The sequence below is a fragment of the Vidua macroura genome, chromosome 4 (assembly GCF_024509145.1).
Source record: "Vidua macroura isolate BioBank_ID:100142 chromosome 4, ASM2450914v1, whole genome shotgun sequence".
Lineage (NCBI taxonomy): Eukaryota > Metazoa > Chordata > Aves > Passeriformes > Viduidae > Vidua > Vidua macroura.
In genome coordinates this window covers 3,910,906-3,930,821 of record NC_071574.1, presented here as the reverse complement: position 1 = coordinate 3,930,821, position 19,916 = coordinate 3,910,906, and the positions used below count along the sequence as shown (strand labels likewise).

The 19,916-nt window shown below is 45.7% G+C and overlaps 2 protein-coding genes across 3 annotated transcripts in view; one reads left to right on the top strand and one right to left on the bottom strand.

The window, feature by feature from the left end:
* KLHL8 (kelch like family member 8) overlaps nucleotides 1-19,916 on the top strand; it is a 59,169-nt gene that overhangs the window by 25,248 nt on the left and 14,005 nt on the right. The gene's annotated exons all lie outside the window — the stretch shown is intronic.
* LOC128806019 (AF4/FMR2 family member 1-like) lies at nucleotides 139-19,872 on the bottom strand. Of its 2 annotated transcripts, XM_053975186.1 has the most exons (17): nucleotides 18,083-19,872; nucleotides 15,424-15,486; nucleotides 13,405-13,522; nucleotides 12,820-13,137; nucleotides 11,238-11,282; nucleotides 10,341-10,378; nucleotides 9,535-9,655; nucleotides 6,813-6,857; nucleotides 6,580-6,666; nucleotides 5,688-5,732; nucleotides 5,489-5,575; nucleotides 5,239-5,275; nucleotides 4,818-4,869; nucleotides 3,712-3,874; nucleotides 2,163-3,311; nucleotides 1,813-1,916; nucleotides 139-228 (listed from the first exon to the last, which is right to left on the bottom strand). In XM_053975186.1, the coding sequence occupies exons 2-16, from the start codon at nucleotides 15,456-15,458 to the stop codon at nucleotides 1,875-1,877; spliced, it is 2,382 nt and encodes a 793-aa protein (XP_053831161.1). In that variant the 5' UTR covers nucleotides 15,459-15,486; nucleotides 18,083-19,872; the 3' UTR covers nucleotides 139-228; nucleotides 1,813-1,874. The 2 variants fall into 2 exon arrangements, with proteins under 2 accessions (XP_053831161.1, XP_053831162.1); XM_053975187.1 differs by lacking the exons at nucleotides 4,818-4,869; nucleotides 5,239-5,275; nucleotides 5,489-5,575; ... (2 more) ...; nucleotides 6,813-6,857; nucleotides 9,535-9,655.

Sequence of the window (19,916 nt, the reverse complement as noted above, 5' to 3'; positions counted from 1 at the left end):
TGGGATTGCTCCTTGTGGTCTTCCTCCACTTTCCTGTGCTTGGCAAACAAAGGATCCTGGTTCCTGGCAGGGTTATCCACGGCAGGCAGGTTCAGGTCATCAGTCACAGTTCTGGGTCCCTTTTGGGTCGTCATAGTCGAATTTGATGCACGTTGTGCAGCAGTCATGGCCGGTAGTGGTGGCAGCACCACATTTTTCCTCTCAGTTTGGAATGAATTTTCTGATGCTCTGGACAAGAGAAGAAAATTCATGATTATGATGTACATATAACATAGGCATTTCTTAAAAGCTTGCCTATATCCTGCCACTCATGCCAATGTCTCAACTAGACATCACTTCCAAAGCTGAGAGGCTTCAAATAAGAGGGAGTTTGAATTGGCAGAGACTTTCACATTCAATAACAGTGCCCTAGCAGATTTCTGATCATCTGAAATCAGGATGACCAGGGAACTCTGGCAGCAAGAAGCAGCACCAGATAGCTCTCAACCTTGTTTCACCACTGCTCATTTCCATCATTTTTAGCCAGCTTCGCAAAGTTTCCAAGAACGCACCAAGCAGTGAATCCCAGCTCATGGACTGCAGCATCAGAAGAGCAGGAAATGAAGTTAAACCCAGTGAGAAGGCTCAGGTCTGAGGCTGCACTTCTTGCCTAACTCTGCTGTGCATGGGACAGTCCTCTCACCTCTTTCAGCACCCACTTTTCCCATGTTTTGGTCCCTACTCACTGCACACATGCTCTCCAGCTGCTCTGCCTTGGCTCAGCTGATGCTGCACCAAGGATGATTTGACACAGAGCACAGCACCATCCTCAACCTGATCCAGAGCCCTCTCTGCCCAAAACTACCTCCTACCCTTCCCACTGCAAAAGCCAGCACGTGACTAAGACAGCTGCTCATTTTCCCTGAGGAAGAAACTCCAGAATTAAAGCTCTTCCATTCCTACTGCAATTGGAACATCCCTTCCCCCAGCCAATCATCAGCCCCGACACCTCTGTGCTTTCAGAGGATGTCAGAAGGGAAAGGCTCCCTACTCTTAATCACCTACACCTTCAGAGCTGCTTTATGCACTGGTTGTTTCTGTGGGAATTCTCAAAATCAGAGAGTTTTAGGAAAGCTACAAAAAGCAAACCTCAGAGACAACAAAACTACAATTAGAGCTAAGCAATAGCTCTAAGATTTATCAACAGAAAAATTATATAAGAAGTAAAAAAATAAGGACAAATAAAACAATAGTCTGTATATTAAGACTTGTCTAGAATAACTCCCTAAGCTACAGAAAGATATATCTAGCAAGATATTAAGAAGTTCTAAGCTTAATAATAAGAACTCTGTGCATTGTGTTTTAAAGCTTACAAAGAAATATTACATTCAAAATAAGGAAACATTGTTTTAACAAAAAAATACATGTACTTATAGTAGTTAGATACAAGTACTGTCAATATGCTTTTGTTTTGTGTGATTAGTCAAAAAACTTTTGAAATTGTAACATTAAGTTCTTTGTATGTTACCAAAAATGTAAACTACTAATATCTTCCCATTGTCATAACCATGTAATAAGACTAATGCTAAAAAATAAACTTAACACACGTTCCACAACAATCCCATCCCATTCGTAATTTATACATAAACCCCCAATCAACAGTAGCTTCCAGCATGTAAATGCCAGTCTGCAGCAGTTGTAGTTGCAGAATGCACATCATGTTAGAAGCGAACTCTTGAGTGTCTGGACAGGAGATACAGTTCTTCATCTTTCCCTTCTGAAGAGAGACTTAGATTTACACATCTTTCTGACATCCCATCACTGCATACTCACTTCAGCTTATTGGAGCCTTTGTTTGCTGAAAGCTGAAATTATTTTGTTGGGAATTTTTTGTCTCATTCCTTTTTCTTCCTGGGAGTATCCCCCTTGTCTTCCCTCTAGCAAGAATAAAAAAAACAGGGAAAAAAATTCACTCAGGTCTTGAAAGTTCACCTAAAGTACAGACCAATACAGCTCGGTTTGATAGATTCTGTTTGAAAAAAGAAAAAAGTAACAGACTGGAACTCCCTTTCGAGGAGAAGCATCGCGGGTCTACTGCCAATCTATGAACGGGAAACTCCACACAGGTTTTTCAAACACCACCTTGGTCATTGTCCAAACCCACTTCCTCTAGCTTCTCTCACCTTCTTTCTGGGGGACTCCTCAGGACTCCTCATGGCTTTCCTCTTCATGTCTACCTCCCTTGCAGGCGGGAATAACTTCTTCTCCCCAGGAGGCAAGGGCACTTTCCCTTTGTGTAAATCCCCAGGCCTGTGGCCACTGGGCATGAGGGCATCATACTCCTGAGCATGTCTCAGGAGCCTGGGCTCCAAAAAGCCTGTGGTGTTGACCTGGTGGGAGCCCTTTCTCTTCTCAGAGGGCTTGTGAAGTGCCGGCTTCAGGTCTTTTTTGTCAATGGCTTTTGGCTTCACTGTGACTTTGGGCTGGTCCTTGCAAGACTGGTCTATGACCTGCAAAAGACCAGTCTCATTCTTGATCTTCCAGACTCTCTTGGATTCGTCATGTACCTGGGACATACTTGGCCTTTTGATGCCTAGAGTATCCTTGGGCAAGGCCTCCTTGGTGTTCACAGGAGGCTTCAGAAAGCTGGGCTTGGATGTAATGTCAGATTCGTGAGTAGGCTTGGCCACTTGGCCACAACTCTGGTCAGGAACCTTGGGCATGTGGACAAAGCTCTTGTCAGGGTCCTTGTCCTCCCTGTTCTTAGAGGGTTTTTGCACTCCCAGCTTCACGCCTTTTCTGAAAGCAGGATTTGGTTTCTCTGCTTCTTGGACTTTCAGCTTGTCTTTGAAGGACTGGTCTCTGACCTCCAACTCTGACCTCTGAGAGTGACCAGGCTCACTCTCCAGCTTCAGGACTTTTTTGGATTTGTCATGCTCCAGGGGCTCGCTGGGCCTTTTGATACCCACAATCTTCCTGGGCAAGGCCTCCTTGGTGTGCACAAGAGGCTTTAGAGAGCTGTGTGTGCTCGTAACATGAGATTCCTGAAGAGCCTTTGTCACTTGGCCAGAGGTCTTGTGAGTGTCTTCAGCCACTTGGGCAAAGGTCTTGTGGAAATCCTTGGCCACTTGGCCACAGCTCTTGTAAGAAGGCTCCCTTGCCTTGGAGTGCTGCTGGCAGGAATTGCTGCTGATGCCCTGCTCCTGCTTCACACCCTCCTCATGTCCATTCCCATGGGTAATTTCCCTGAGACCCTCTCTTTGTACTGCTCCTCGCTTTATCTGGGTCACTATGTTGTGAAGGTACCACTTGTTAAAAGCTGGTGGCTCAGGCTGCCAACAAAAGAGAAAAGAAGGATTCAAGACTGATGCCTTTTTTGACTCTTTCTGTCCTAGCACAGCTCCCCAGAGCCCAGGGACTCTTGCCCAGAGGTCTTAAAGTCTGGCCTTTGGCCTGTGACGAACTGACTCTAAACTAACAGGCCACAGGCACTAACTTGCTCCTTGAGCACCATGGATGCATATGTGATCAATAAAAAAACCCATAAACCAGTCAGTGGCAAATACCTAAGCCTTCATTGGAGTGAGAGGGGTCTTACAAATCAGTATTTCCAGGACAAGCCAGGCAGAATTTGGTAACAGAGAAGTACAACATCTGCTACCTTCCTAAGACACCAGCCCTGCAGTGGGCAAGGGGCTGTGGAAGCAGCCTCTCCATGGTCTCTCTATTCACCTTAGATGCTGGGAGGTCCAGCACCCTTGGAAGGCTGTCCTCACTGTCACTGGAGCTGATCTCTCTGTCACAGACTGAGGAGCTGTGGCACTCCCTGGTGCTCTTTGACTCCGAGATGCTGGGCTGTGCTGGTGCCATCCTCTTGTGCTGGGACTGGAGAGCTCTGCAAGGCCACCAGAAGACAAAATTAGGAAGCAGCAGGGGGGAAGGTTACTTACTTATTCCACTGACATGGCAGCATTCAAAATTAAGACTGAACCCTATGTTTGGGCACTGAGAACAGAGGGGAGAAGGCCAGAGGAATTCATTGTCGTACTCAAAATACAAAGCACCAGAATAAAAAAAAGCTTGGAAATTATCAAACCTCCAACTCACACCCATTCAAACACACACAATTCCCATAGGTTATAGAAATTTTGTCTTTATCCCACTCTACAACTAGCTATATTATTAGCATATAAAGTGAGGTTTTTAGACTGTCCATGTGAAATACTATATTTCTTTGTATTTCTTTTTAAATAAAATAACAACAACATTTTTTTTGAAAACTTCTACTTGGGAAATTGAAGAAAGTTTTACAACAAAATAACTTTAAAATATCATCAGTAGATCTACACAGTTTAGGTAGCTGTAGCTTTACTTGTCCTGCCTGGCATCAAAACCATAACCAGGAAAGATCAGATTCAGCTGGTGTGCCTTAGCATTTATATCAGCCTAATCCATTATCAGTAGGTTGACGAGTTCAAACAAGATGTTAAGCACCACAGATTAAAAGAAGAAAAAACTTCAGTCTGGTACATGAAGACTGGGGTTTTTTTCTCTTCACTTTTATTTTGTTTTGGTTTTAATTGCAGTCATTGCAATCATGACATGGTTTAGTGCACTTGGCGTTGCTGCGCTAATGATAGGACTTGATGATCTTCAAGGTCTTTTCAAACCTAAACAATTTAGTGAGACTGTCATAAAATAATAATTTTTCTGTTGGTGAAAATTCCCTGCAATGATGTTTTCTGAGAAGAATCTGACTGATAACCCAAATTTTTGTGCATTCCAGATTATTTTAAGTAACTGCCCAGTAGAGATAGGAACAGAGTCTGGTTACTTACGATGTCCTTGGCTGAGAACTCAGCAACGTTTCTGAAGCTGTGCCAGCCTGCTCTGGAAAGCAAAAATGAAAAAGTTGCATTTATGTGCCTCCCTTGTAGCCATTTTACCCTGTGATCTGTCAGCACCAGTTAGAGAGTCACTTTTTGCTAGGGAGGGGTTTGCCACCAAGATTGTTCCTCACTCCAGATGGGAGTTTCCTAACTAAATACTGCTTATCCTCTGCTGAACAGCTACCTTGAGGTCTAGGTAATGATTGGTTACAGTTTCTTAAGCCATTCCTAAATTCATCCCTTTTCAGCAAAGCAGAGGAAATCACACTGCTGGATAAGTGTAAACATTCTATGGTCTCTGCCACATATAACATTAAAAAATTACCTGTCAGCATGCAAAGAACTGTGTTTTCTTTGCATCTCTACTTACTCTGCTTCTGTGCTGCAGATCCATCAGGTTGGAATTCCTAGAATAAAAGGACAAAGTAGCTTAGCATGTAGCTAAACAACACATCTACTGACACCAAGACTGTGTTAATGGCACGTTATGGGCATGTGCATTTTTGAATAAATATTTTTAAAGCATTCTAAGAGCTGCCAAACAGCTGAGCTGGATTTCTGCTAAGCAGAAAGATCTCTTGTATTTAATCAGAAGCCCTGGCATAAATGGGCTGGGTCACCTTTGTTGCCAATGGAAGTTTGGAAGTCTCTGCTCTTGTAGGCATCTGGAGATGTGACAGAAGAGATGGTGGTGAGCTGTTCATTTCCTGGAAAGAGAGGGAGAGAAGTGGCTCTCAAAATGTATTTTGTCCCCACTCATTTTGTTAATGTATGCAAAACACAACCAAACACAGAGATCTTCTATTTAAGAGCATTTACCTTAAAAATTTCTTCAATCAATGGCACATCAGAGGGCTTCTTTGCCTGAAACAAGAACAAGGGAAACAGAAGGAGTTTGTTTGGGTTTTTTACTAATTGGCAGGAACTCAGCAAACCTTTGCTTACCTACAGCTCTATAAATGTATTGCAAGTGTATAAATAATAAAATTAAAGTAAGGATGAAAAGCCTATCTAAAGGGGAGTTAATAATGGAGACCAGGCATGGAGAGAGCTGAGCCCAGCAATGCCAACTCCTCCTCTGAGGTGTCTGTCTTCCCTTTGGAATCTGGCAGTCAGGGAGCACTGTTTCCATTTCTAAACTTTTGCTCATACTCCTCTTTGTTACTATTACTATTTTTATTTATTATTAATATTATTATTATTACCATCATTATCATATCCTTATTGTCACTATTTTTCAATAAGGTATATTAGTGTAGTCTGCTCCCTTTATGAAACTGCACTTTCCCAAAGATGCTGTTGAAGCAGTTGAGCCTTGCCTGCAAAGGCACAGGCTGCCTCTGCATGTAAGAGTTGTGCATAAAGCCTCAGTAGTTAAAAAAAAAAAAAAAAAAAGTAGTTAAAAAAAATTAGAAATAATAGTTCCCAATTCTTCTAAGACAGTTCACAAGTGACAAGAATATTTGTCATTCACACAAATAAAATCAGACTCTTTCTTGTACTGAAGTAAAAAAAAACCCAAAACACCTGGGTAAAATGGAACCCCACACAACGTGCAGTTTCTGCTTGGTTTCTAACACTCAACACTGTTTATGGTCAAGGAACTCAGGCTGGCCTCCAGGCAGGCTCCTTCTGCCAAGACCGAACTTCTGCTCAGCAGAAAGATCTCTTGTAATTTATCAGAATCCCTGGCAAAAATGGGCAGGGTTACCTTTGCCTGCAGTGGAAATTTGGAAGTGTCTGTTCTAGCAGGTGACTGAAGAGGTGGCAGGAGAGGTGACAGGGGGCTGCTCATTTCCTGGAAAGAGAAGGAGAGAAGCAGCTCTCAGGAGTTTTGCTGATGGACACAGAGGGATTTTCACGCTTCCCAGAGTCAGAGGGATCCACCTCCCCATGGATTTGTACTGGCTTTCCCATGGAGATCTGGTATTGAAGAGCACCCACCTTCATTATTTCTTCCACGGACTGCGCATGAATGTGCACGATGGGCTGAAACAAGAAAGAGGGAAGAAGCACTGTGAGTTTGTTCGGGTATTTTACTCCTTGATACCAAACAAGCATGCACTCAGCAAACATTTGCTGACCAACAGCTCTAGAAATGTCATACAAGTCCGTTCATAATGAAATGCTAATGAGGAATAACAGTTCCATCTGAAGGGCAGTAAGGAACAGAGACCAGGCGGAGCAAGAACTGAAACCACCAGTCGCCTCCTGCAAGATCAATGTCTGCCTTCCCTGGCAGTCAGGAAACACTGTTTCCATTGCTGACTTTAATTTAACATTATTAAGAAAGTATGTTTCTGCAGTCTGCTCCCTTTATTGAAAGTCACTTTCCTTCAGTTGCTATTGTAGCAGCGCAGCTTTGCCTGCAAAGGCACAGACTGTCTCTGCATGTGAAAAAGTTGAGCAAAAGGTTTCATTAGTTAAGAAAAAATTGTTAGAAATAAAAGTTCTCAATTCTAGAGAAATTCCCAGTTCAGTTCTAGAGAAGGAGGAATATTTGTCATTCACCCAAATAATATCAGACTCATTTTTCTGAAGTAAAAAAAAAAAACAAAACAAAACAAACAAACAAAAAACACAAACAAACAAAAACCCAAACACCTTGACCAAAATGCAACCCTTGCAAGGTGCAGTTGGTGCTTGGCTTCCAGTTCAGAACAGTCAGGTAACTTGGGCTGGATCCTCCTGCCAAGATTGAGCTTTTGCTTGGTAAAGCACTTGACCATCATCACTTGGGCTCCTGGAAAGACATCCTACTACGTATTACACACATTTGAACACAGGAAAAGGTTCAGGCCTTTAGACACAGGAGCTTTTCTGAAGGACTAAAGCAGAGACCACAAACTTCAAACTAAGCCCAGCTAATGGACCAGCTCTGCAAGGTTGCTTTGATTCTGGTGAGGATTTGATTCTGGCACAAGGAAAGCACCCACACATGGAGCTCGTGCAAGATAGAGCAGACTCTTCATCTGTTTTCAGCCAACTTCAAGGGAGGCCTCTTCATTCTACCTGAGAATAGAAGTGCTCTTGAGTTTTCCTGAAATTCTGCTTCTTGGCTCCAGATTTTGCAAACTGCAGAGGAACACAGCTTGACTTGCCTTTTTTTTTTTTTTTTTTTGTTTGTTTGTTTGTTTGTTTGGATGGGATTTTTTGGACTTCCCTTTTTAAACACACTCCAAGGAAGATGCCACATTCCTGTTCCTTTCTGCACACTGACACTCCATAATTCTTGGCCCTGCCATGAAGTCTGTCAGTGCAGGCAATACAAGGCTCTCTGTTGGGGTTGAGGGATTCTTAAAGACCTGAACAAGAAGGTTGGCTTTACAAACAGCTTTGTTCATGTGCTGGGAGAAGAGGTAAAAGCTGGCACAGAAGGACAAGAGATACATCTGAGCTTCATGTGTGCTGTATTTCTAAGGCATTTCACAGTTAATTTGGAAAGATGCCTTAAAGAGACTGGGGTGACACAGGAAAGTAAAGGTTCTGCTTTGGGGAAGAGAGGAAAGAGCTGTTCAGTGACTCTGTGAAGGCAAAGTGAGTCCCTGCATGGTTATCCCCTCTGGATTAATTCACTCTGCACTGGATCTGCTTAGCTATTCAGGCTGGAAGCCTCAAGTTTTCAGTGCTGTCAGGAAAAGAAGCCATCAGTAAGGAATTCCCAGCTGCAGGTGACACACGCCTCAGACATTGAATGAGCCAAAATCCTGGCCTGGAAGAAATGGCTTTCCTAAGGGATGTCCAGGGAGGTCAGAGGAAAAATCCTATTTGGCATGTGGCTGTTCAGTATAACTGAGGCCAAACAGTTCAATTCAAAGCAGGAGGAGGGAAGAACAGCAGAGTTTCTTCTGCTCTAGAACTCTTCAATGTCAGGTTCCCTGCAGGGCAGGAGTGTCCTCACTGCTCTTCTTTCACCCAGAACAGGAGTAAGGGATGAGCTTTCAGCCAAAAGCCCCCTCGATCACCCTTCCCAAGATCCTTTGTCTGTCTGAATCTCTCTCCTCCATGCAGTACAGCTCACTGGATGTTTCCCAAGAGCCAAGCAGCCCAGCCTTGTTGCCCAATCACCTCTCCCATAGCTGTTACATGCAGCACATAGGCCATAGTTCCAGGGCTGCAGTCTCACTGTTTCTTCCTCCTCCTCTCTCTCCAGGCTTCAGCACTGGAGGACTGTTTTATCAAAGACAGGTTCATCTTTGAGAGCAAGCAGTATTAGAAAATATGGCATTGACAGGACTGAAATACGCAGAAAATGAAAGAAGGAATTTTTCAGTAACAGAGCCAGTACTCAAAACACCCATGAAGAGAAATCAGGGGCCCACAGCCCAGAGATACCTACAGCAGAGAAGGATCATTCAGCATATGCACTCAAAGTTTCACCTCTCAGCTGCAGAATGGATTAATCCTGGAGTGGAAGCTCCAGAAGGGCTAGACAATGATGCCAAAGGACAAGGGGGAACCCTGCCAGGATTGGCACCAGATGTCCAGGAAGGATTTATTAATGACGAAGTATGGAAATGAAGCAGAGGGCAAGGAATGTCTGATGCTGCTGCAGAGGTCTCAAGGGGACACCTGCACAGTGACAGTATTTAAGGTCTCCTGTCCTGACTGCCCTCAGACAGCAGAGAGTGTGAGGCAAGGGGCTCTGCTTTTGATTTGCATTCACCTCAGATGCTGGTGCTCTTGGAAGTGCAGAGACTGAGGAGCTGTGGCAGTCCCTGGTGCTCTTTGACTCCGAGATGCTGGGCTGTGCTGGTGTCATCCTCTTGTGCTGGGACTGGAGAGCTCTGCAAGGCCACCAGGAGACAAAATTAGGCAGCAGCAGGGGGGAAGGTTACTTACTTATTCCACTGACATGGCAGCATTCAAAATTAGGACTGAACCCTGTGTTTGGGCACTGAGAGCAGAGGGGAGAAGGCCAGAGGAATACATTGCTATGCTCCAAAAATAAAGCACCATATGAAAAAACCCTCTGGGAATAATAAAACCTTTAATTCACACCCTGCCAGACAAGAATGTAAACAGGAACTCCTTGCTACATTGTGAAGTTGCATTCAACCAACTAAAGTTAAAAAAAAAAAACCCAAAACAGCCCAGTGCCTTTCTGAAAGCCTGAACCCCCAAAAGATACATTTCCAATAAAGGGTAACAAATTTTAGGATGGATTCTTGGTCAATACAAAAACATATGATCTACAGATACACTGGGGCCAAGGAGGAGAAAAGAAAGGAACACCTGGGGAAATATAAGTCTGGTTCATAGGTAAACTCCAGCATGCCTGGATTATTCATTTCTAATGGGAGCTTTCCGGAAAACCCCACAAAAATGAAACCAATTTTTAACAGCAGCCCTGAGAATAGCCTCAAATCAAAGCATGCAGCTTCAAGGGAAACCAGGAACCTCTTCCCCTCTCCCCCTCAAATGAAAAGTAGTTTGTTTGGTCTAGAGGGTGGTTTGGGAACACAAGTGTACCTTGGAGAAGCAAGTGAAGAAGATGGCTTTTCCACAACCTGTTCACAAAAACAAAGAGGAGAGGGGGAGGCAAGGTTAGCTCAGGGAACTCAGCACAGTGCAACAAGAAAGGATGATTTAAAGGCATATCTGTGTGCCTGGTGTAGGCACCACCAAAAACTGACTTGGTTGTCAGCACTCTTTGCACTCCCACTTGTGTCTAACACTCTCAGATAATGCTTTTGCTGACAATCAAGATAAAATGGGGTTTGTGCTTCCACAGAGATGACATGCTTCAAGTGTTCATGAAAAACATCACATTGGAGATCACAACTGTAACAAAAGTGCGTGTCCCTGAAGCATTCTCCACTCATCTGCCTCCTCTGACTCAAACATGTTACATCTCTACAAATACAGAGCCTACTGAAAACAATGGAAAAGAGGAAAGAGAAGTTTGCTACCACATTGGCCCACTCAGACACACTCCGAGGCACAATGGCATCTGGTTCTCAGTGACACCCTGCACTGGAAGCATGGGGCTGGTTTCCCTTTGTTTCCCAAATGGAAATTTGGAAGCCCAGACACGAGGCAGCAGGTCCAGAGCCTTTGCACAAGGGGAGCTCAGGAAAGGCAACCCCCAGCTTGAGGGAGGAGCAGCTCTGGCTGCCTGGCATGAGTTGTCAGTCCAGCTCTTGAACTGCTCTAGACAGGGTTATGCTCACAAACTGAGAGGAAGGCTGATCTTACAACTCCAGCTTTTATCCCTACTTCTCCTCAGCCCACCCCAAAACACACTTTCAGGGAGGGCAACGTCTGAGGAGTGAATAGGAGCTGAGCAATGGATTTTTTCCCCATCCATTTCCTTAATGCATGCGAAACATAAGCAAATACAGAGATGTATTATGGAAGAGCACCAACCTTCAAAGTTTTTCCAGTGGATGGCACATCAATGAGCTTCTTTTTCTGAAACAAGAACAAGGGAGGCAGAAGGAGTTTGTTTGGGTTTTTTACTAATTGACATGCACACAGCAGCATTTGGTTACCAACCACTCTAGGAAGTCATGCAATTCCATTAATAATAAAATGCTACTAAGGATCAAAAGGCCTATCTGAAGGGGAATTGATAATGGAGGCCAAGTGGAAAACCAGTTGAAATTCCCAAAGTCATCTCTTCTGCCTCTGAGAAAAATGTCTGTGCTCCCTTTGGAACCTGGCACTCTGGAAATATTGTTTCCATTCTTAAGCTACTACTACAACTACTGCTATTTATCCTTACTGTTATTATTATTATGTAAGTATGCCTGTGCAGTCTTCTCCCTTTATGGAATTATACTATGAAGCAGCTAAGCTTTGTTTTCAAAGGCACAGGCCACCTCTGCTTCTAAAAGTTGTGCAAAAAGCTTCCTTAGTTAAAAAAAAAAAAAAAAAAAAAAAAAAAAAAAAAAAAAAAGTCAGAAATAATAGTTCCCAATTCCTCTAAGCCAGTTCTAGAGTAAGAGGAATATTTCTCATTCACCCAAATAAAATGAGACTCCTTATTCTTCTGAGGGCAACAGCAGTCTGGACAAGACACTGACTTCTGACACTTCTGGAAAGATGCAACACATTTTATGCAAATTCTGGCTGACTTTTCGCATCCTCTTCTTGCCCCTCTAGGATTTGCAAATCCCCAACTACTATTTCTCACTCTCCCATTGCTTGGCAAAGTGATGGACTTAGCAGCCAAATTTGGACCATTGGAGGTTCTCCAGGGGTGCCCAGAGATGCACTAAGGAGAGAAGTTGGCTTTGGGCTACCCCAAAGATCTGAGTCCACCCCCAGCTGATGGCAGAAGCCAGCAGGGACTCGACCCCTCTCTCAGAAACACTTTTTCTGGGCACCCACTCCTTCCCCTCCATCACCGCACTCTCCAAGGAAGATGCAGCATCCATGCTCCTTTCTTCACAGTGATCCTCCCTCAAGTGGGCCCCCAAGCAGCAAGGACAAACACTGCTCCTTGCTGGTGGCCTGAGGGCTGATTGCAGCACTCTGCACTTTCAAGAGCTTGAGATCCAGAAAGGTGCTTTATCTTTTTGGCATGAAGAATGGCTCCTGCGGAAGGCAAGGCCCTGCAGTGCTTTACTTCTCTCAGCTTCCTCTCATTTTCCACAAGATGTTGCCTCCAGTCCTTTGCAGCTGATCAACACCCTTTTCCAGGAAAAGCTGACTGCAGCCTCCAGCTCTTCCTTCTCCTTCCAAAGGCCAAACACAGTTTGAAATCCATCTCCACAGCCCTCCTGGACCAGCTGCTGCAGCTCAGCACTGTGGACTCCTAAATTCCACAGGGCACAGCAACATTCCAGTGCGGATGGATAAGCCTGGCAAAACCCCAACTTGCACCTGGGAACCAAGTGCCTTTGACCTCTGGGAAGGCTGAGCCACGAACCAGGCAGGGCCTGTGTGCTGGTCCCTTGGCCTTGAGGGACTGCCAACAACAGAGGCCCCAACCAACTGCACTCACCTTGACAGGCTCAGGAAGGATTTCAGATTGTGGAGCTTTGGCTTCTGACCTCTGCTTTGAGAGATCTGTATCACAGGCATCATAGCTCTGCTCAGGTGTGAGGTCCAGTGATTCTGGTGAGGATTCTCTCCATATGTCCTCATATGGGTTTGTCTTACTGGAGGCTGGCCTATGACTCTGGGTCTGTGACTTGATTTTGGGCTTTTTTGGAATCCATAGGGGAATCAGAGGGGAGTCATGGACCAGGAACAAGAACTTGGGGTCTACATTGCGCAGCACCTTCTTAATGCGCCTTGACAGCTCATCTTCTTTATTGGTCTGAAACACAAGAATAGAGCGGGAGAAATGTCAGAAACACCCCAAGCAAGAGCTCCAGCTCAGCAAGACATTGCTCAGCATCTTCATGGAATCGCCATGCATCCCCACAAGGGAAATTAGGCAAGCTCAGTGCATCAGATGGGAAAATGCTGTGTTTGCAGGGATTGGGCTCAAGTCTGCTACAGCCCATGCAGAAGACACAGCTCACCTCTCCCACCCCAAGCCTCCTTTCTCCTCTCCTTCCAGCCTGCACCCCCCTCCCATTACCTTGTAGGGCTTGGGAAAGATGGGAGTATTCTCCAAGAATGGATCTTTCTCTGGAGCCACCTGCCTCCTCCGCCTGTCTTGCTCTAGAATGCGGAGCAAGTCTCTGTTGTAGCTCCAGCTTTCAGACAGAGAGACAGAAAAGAGAGTTAACACTTGAACCCCTGTTTTTACTCCATGCAGAAACTGGGGCTTTCTCACAAGGGCACATGTCCAGCAGCAAAGCAATGTTGAAATCCTCAGGAAGCTGACAGTGGACAGATCGGTTCTGTCCAGCATGTGCTGTGCCCCAGAGCAATGAGACACACAGGGGACAGCACACATCCTTCTCAGGGATTGCTACTCCTGATACCAACCATCAAGAAGGTTGGGAAGGGAAAGACCCTCCCCATTTCCTTGTGAAACAAACGCAGAAGCAGTAACTAGGGTGATCAGCACATGAGCTGGCTAATCTACTTGCAGTGATTAATGGCAGAAACCATCAGTCTTGTTCTCCTTCAGATCTCTCACCCCAGTCTCCCCCCTTGTGAGTCAAACAGAATCCTCTATTCATATTCTATTTATATCCACTTTATAAACAACCTTGGAAATTTACTCTCTACTTTAAACAGACATTTGGAAAGCTGCTTCCCTGGAAAATCGTGTAGCTGCATTTAAAGCCATCCCATCGGCGTAATTAGACAGAAGATCTCAGACATTCAGAAAACACCAGGTCAAATCCCCCTGTTCCTCCTCTTCCACATATGCATGTACTCAATCCCACCTGCCCCACAACAAAACACCAATAAAGTGTCCCATCATGGGAAACCAGAACCTTTAAACTGTCCCTGGCCTTTGAAAGACTATTGCAAAATGAGGGAAATCCCTGGCTCTGATATTTATGGACATCAGGGAAGGAAAAGCATGCAGGCACAGTGGATGCAGGTATCTATTTCTACTCTACTGCATAGTCTTCTCTATGCATACAATTGCTAAATTCTTCTTTGCAAATCCAACTTCCCAAGTGCCCCAGGTTGCAAGGGGAGAGCCTTGTCTGCCCCAGCAGTCACACTTGCTCCAATAATCAGCTCCTGAAAGTTTAATCATTCCTAGAGCAGAGGCACAGCTGCCTCATCTCATACTGAAGGGCTGTTATTTACAAAAAATCAGGTTTTTGCACTGGATGACATTCCTAATTTGGAGTATATGAGTCTGCTGTAGATCTCCCAGTCTCCCCAGCCCTGGAGACAGCTTTGCTGCCCATGTCTGACCTGGCCATTGAAGGTGTTCGTCAAGATGCTCTTCAAAGCCTTTGCAAACCTGAGCTCTGCTACCACTCAACCCTGCACAGTTCCCTTAAGGTCAGGGAATTTTGGAAGCTTTGGGAACTGCACCTCCAGGCTTTAACACCAATATGCCCAGCACCTAGGAGCCTTGGTGCTGGGGGACTCTACAATCCCAGCCCTTCCATCTCCAGGGGGAAAACAAGTCAGCACTGGAGAGTTAAAAATAGTCCTGTATTTGCTGCAGCTGCTTTACACTTGATGTGGCACCAGGAAAACCCCAGCAACCTGACTGTTCAAAGAGGCAGATGAAACTGAATGTCTGCCATGAAACATCAGCTCAGTCCTCATCATCTTCATATATGTTCCACAAGAAGTAAAAACTCGCACAAATTGCCCCCACCCCAAAAAAAACACAACTCGCGCTTTGCTACAGACTGAAACAGGAAAATACTCCTAGGCCAAAAGCATCCCAAACTGCAGAAGGGAGTGCCCTGGCTCCAGTTGTAAGAGATTGGCTTCAGAATGTTCAGCAGAGAATCTGCCCTGACCCACGATAACATCCAGGTGGAGTCTGTAACAGAAGCTCTGAAAATACCAATGTGCTCTGAAGCCACTCTCACTGACAGGACAATCCTTACTTCATTTGTCCCACTCTGGAATTCTGATTCTTGCACTGGAGGGGGAATTCTTTTTCTAAACCATCACAACATTCATCACAGCACCTGGGAAGCCAAGATTACATCAAATTAATTCCTACCTATTGTCACTGTTCTGGTTGTCTGTCGGTTCCATTACGAAGTCTCAGTTTGAGTCAGCCTCTCTGGAAGAGAGCAAACAGATATTCACCATCTGCACAAGTTCATGCCTAAAGGGGAGGTCAAGATCTCCAGGGACTTGCTACACCCAGAACCTGGAGTGCCCAACTGGGAGTCATTGCAGCGCTCCTAAACATAAACCATCCAAACATGAGGATCACACGTAGCTGAGAATGGGAGAACCAAGAGATCCATTTTCCTCTTCCCTCAGGAGTAATGCTGCATTTCAAGTCAGCTCTTAACTCCAGATTTGGCCAAGAGCACGACAAACCAGACCACTGCTATAGGCTCCAGGAAATTTAGTTCAATTTTCAGAACAAAAGTGCCACTGCCTGTAGACCACAAAATGGGCCCCACATGAATGGCAGCATTTGTAGAAAGAGGAAGGAAAGAAATGGAGGGCAAAAAAAAAGCCTTAAAAAGACGGTTGTATATGAACAGATAACAATATTCCCTCAGCAGATGCAAAAAATCTCAAAAATGCAGAAATAGGATTGAAAACATTTACATTTCAATTTGTGACATTCACTTGCAGCATCTCACACTCCAGAGGGAGCAGAATGATTTCTCACTGGGGAGGAGGCTACAGGAGCATTCTGTGAAGTCTTGCTAACCACCCCACTTAGGGCAACTGGGGTGAAACAGGAGCACAAACACTCGGGGGAAGAGGTGAAGCAGCTGTGCTTTAGGCCACGGCTTTAACACCAGGGAAGGGATGAGCAGGGAACCATTCTGCAAGCCACAGGGAGACACAGGCCACTACAGATGGGAATCCTGTCAAACACCCACCTCCCCATGCTGCTGGGAAGCCTAATGGACACTCACACTAAGCTCAGAGGACACATCTGGAAGCAAACAAACACTGCATCTTTGCTACCTCCTTACCAACATGAAAACCAAAATGTTGGCTGGAAAGCAAACTGCTTGAAAGAACACGGCGCTCCCTTGAATTTAAAGATAAACGAAGGCGGGAGAAGTAGCAAGTGCATACAGGGAGAAGTCATTCCAACTTTCTTCCAACTTCTCTTGAATGGACCTGGCGCTGGCATAACTTGTGTGGAGAGACATGCACATCCGCTTGTGAATAAACAGCATGGCTTGGAGGCCTGCTCTGTCACCAGCTTATCCTTAACACGATCCACAAAGCACACAAGTGGCCAGCAGGAAAATCTAGATTTCACTAAACAGTCAAAACATTTTTCAATTCCTTTGACAGGGCCAGGTTTTCAACCACACTGACGTCCGTGGATTTGAGGTTGCGCAGGTGGCGTTAACCTGACACTATTCATGCAAGGCAAAAATGCTCTTGCAACCAAGCTGTGCTTCTGAACACAAGCTTTCCTCGCTGTGGAGAGGAAAGCAGGCACCCCTGCGACCCTGATGGGAATTCTTACAAGCTTTTGACAACGCTTTACTTGGCCAGGCTCATTTCTGCATCCCCTAGCAGGACATATTTGATTGTTCTTCTGTCTGCCTTCTCCATCCAGCCACAGGCAAAGAGCTGCTCTAATGAAACAAGGAAGCTTGGAAGCTGCTTGGAAACTTAAAACTTTTGTACCCATCTCAAGAGCTTTTCCTTCAAATGTTGCTATCACTAAACTTCACATGATATTTTTATGGGCAAAGCTTGGTGTTTTGCATATATTGAGGTATTTGAAGGAAAAAGTCGACATACAGTCAGAGAATACACCAGATTCATAGACCCACAGCCCCGTAAAACCATAGAAGCATAGAATGTTTTAGGTTGGAAGGGGCCTTAGATTTCTCCTAGTTCCACCCCTCTGCCAGGGGCAGGGACACCTTTCACTAGACCAGTGAAAGGTTTCTCAAAGGCCTGTCCAACCTATCCTTGAGTGATTCAAATATTCTGGTGGCCATTGTTGTTATACACACATGATACACAAATATGGATATACAGAGCCATTGTAATTACAATGGCCTTGATTCCTAAAACTGGAAACATTAAAAATCAATAGCTTTGGCTTTACTTTGGGACGGGGGTGTTTCCACACGAGCTTTGCAACCTCCCTCTGGAGTCCTTGCCTGCGACAGTTCAACTGTAAGAGCGGTCCCTGGCAGCTGCTCCCACTCCCAACGGGGCAACCCCAGGCCCCCAGCTGGAGCACCTGCTGCAGGCACTGCCCAGGAAAAGCCCAGAGTTCCCCCCTGCCACACATCTACTGGGTCTGCCCTCAAGCCTCTCCTTCTCAGTGCTGGCACCTTTTGGCAGCACATGGGGCAGAACCAAGGGGCCTTTGCCATGGCACCCTCCTTTCCTAGGGATTGCCTGGCTCTCCTGCTCCTCAGAGACGCTTAGGATTCAAGCTGAATCAGCAGCAAGCCCTCCTGCAACCTTGCCCTTTCCACTTGAAAGTGATTTGCCCCACTGCAAGCTGGAGAATAATACTGCTAAATATTTGCCTAAAGAAGGCCTTAAGGCAATTTCCCTGGTCAGTGACTCCCAGCAAACTGCTGTCAGCTTGCAGAGGCAGGAGCAAGAGCCTGGGTTTGAAACTGTTCCCATTTGGGCCCGGCGCTGGAATGCAGCAGAGACAGCCGTGGCTGGCCTGTTTGCACCCCGGCAGCCAAGCGCGGAATTACCTGGCACAAGCCGGCCTTGGGGACGAGGGATGGCTCCCCGGTGGCAATAAAGGCGCTGCGAGCAGGTTTTCTGGCCAAGCAGTGCTCCCCGAACGGAGCTGCGCTCGCTCTGTCCTGCTGCAGCCAGCGGGGCGCTGCCCAAAGACGGTTCTGCCGTTGGCAGAGCCTGAGAGCCAACGGAATGTCCCAGGCGCGGTGTCCAGGTGCCACGGAGGGGTCAGAGGTCATGGAACCCTTGGAACCCTGCTGGAACCTGCCCACACCTCCCTCCCCCCGCTGCACTGCGGGAACCCAGGCCAGCCTGGCAGCAGCACCCGGGCTGTCCCCAAGGCGGGGGCCAGCCTGTGCCACTGAGCCCCCCTGCCCTGCCCAGCCTCTTTCCCACCTAACCCAATGGCTCCATATGAACTTCTACAGTCTTTGGAAATAAAAGCAGAGCTTTCGTTTCACTTCACATTTCTTCTGTGTTTTATTACAGAATTTCTACTTCATCCTCCTTAAATGTACAGTTTTGTTTTAAAGGACATAAAACCCCGCGTCTCGTTTTCCCTTGCCTAATGCTGGATTTCCAAGCCTTAAGGGATTCTCTTACTTTAAGCACTAAAGTACTTACTTAATATTGCCTCCTGGCCTTGCAGTACTTAAAAGGTCTCCTTGGTATGCAAAGGAGGCTTCTGGCTGTTGCATTTTTGTGGGCAGATGAGTGTCCTGAGGAGCTCTGGCCTCTTGGCTCTTGTGAGGAGGCTCCCTTGGCCTGCTGTGCTGCTGTGAGGAATTGCTGCTGATGGCCCACTCCTGCTTCTTGCCTTCATCATATCCATCCCCACTGGCAACTTCCCTGAGACTCTCTCTTGGCATTGTGGTCTCTTCTCTGGCTGCAATCTGGGCCATCTATTTTTTTTTTTTCCCTTGACTTTTTTATCCCAGAGGCATTACTGCCATTATTGATGGCCTTCATCATGGCCAGTGGCAGGTACATCTTGGTGTTATTTTCAAATGAACTGTTTCATTTCTACTCAAGAAAAGGAAAGCGACAAATGCTAAAAACCAATCACATAAAGCCAAGTTTTAAAATGATGGAAAGCAATATATAAATAAATTAGGTTTATTCCATCATAACCTATTTCTTCATTTATGAATTCAGGTTGTTTGATGCTCTGATATCAAAAATGTCTGTCTTTCTTCTGCTGCTCCCAACATTTGAACACCACTGTGAGAATTTTTGGCGTACTTTAGGATCAATCCTCATGGATCCTTTCCATCCAGCTCAGAATATTCTATGACTTAGGACCAATGTCCTCTGCTGAGAGTGCATCTGGAATCATGGGCTCAGGTTTGGGGCCGCACTATGAGGCTGGGGCATGTCCAGAGATGGCACTGGAGCGGGTGCAGGGTCCGGAGCACAGGTGTGATGAGGGGCAGCTGAGGGAGCTGGGCATGTTCAGCCTGGAGCAAAGGAGGCTCGGGAGGCACCTGCAGGAGGCTGCAGCTGCTCAAAGAGGCTGCTGCTGTTCTCCCTCACAGCCTGAGGGGCAGCTGCGGCCCCCCGGGCTCAGAAGGGCTGAGCAGCTGTGCCAAGAGCTTCCTGCTGCATCCCCTGTGGGAATCCTTAAAATCAGAGGGTTTTGGGAAAGCTGCAAAAGGCAGGCCATGGAGACAGCAGAGCTGTGATTATAGCTAAGCAGTAGCCATGAGATTTGTCAGCAGAAAAGTTATATAAGAAGTAGAAAAGTAAGGACAAATAGAACAATGGTCTGTGCATTAATGCTTGAATAACTCCCTAAGCTACAGAAAAATATATCTAGCAAGATATTGAATAACATAATGCTAGAAT

Excerpts from the sequence above, each read along its gene's own strand:
- LOC128806019 (XM_053975186.1), bottom strand. The coding sequence starts at position 15,458 with ATGGAACCGACAGACAACCAGAACAGTGACAATAG. Across the intron at positions 9,656-10,340 it reads TCTTCACTTGCTTCTCCAAG|AGCTCTCCAGTCCCAGCACA; the intron begins GTACACTTGTGT and ends GTGGCCTTGCAG. Across the intron at positions 6,858-9,534 it reads CAAGAGCACCAGCATCTGAG|CCCATCGTGCACATTCATGC; the intron begins GTGAATGCAAAT and ends TTCTTGTTTCAG.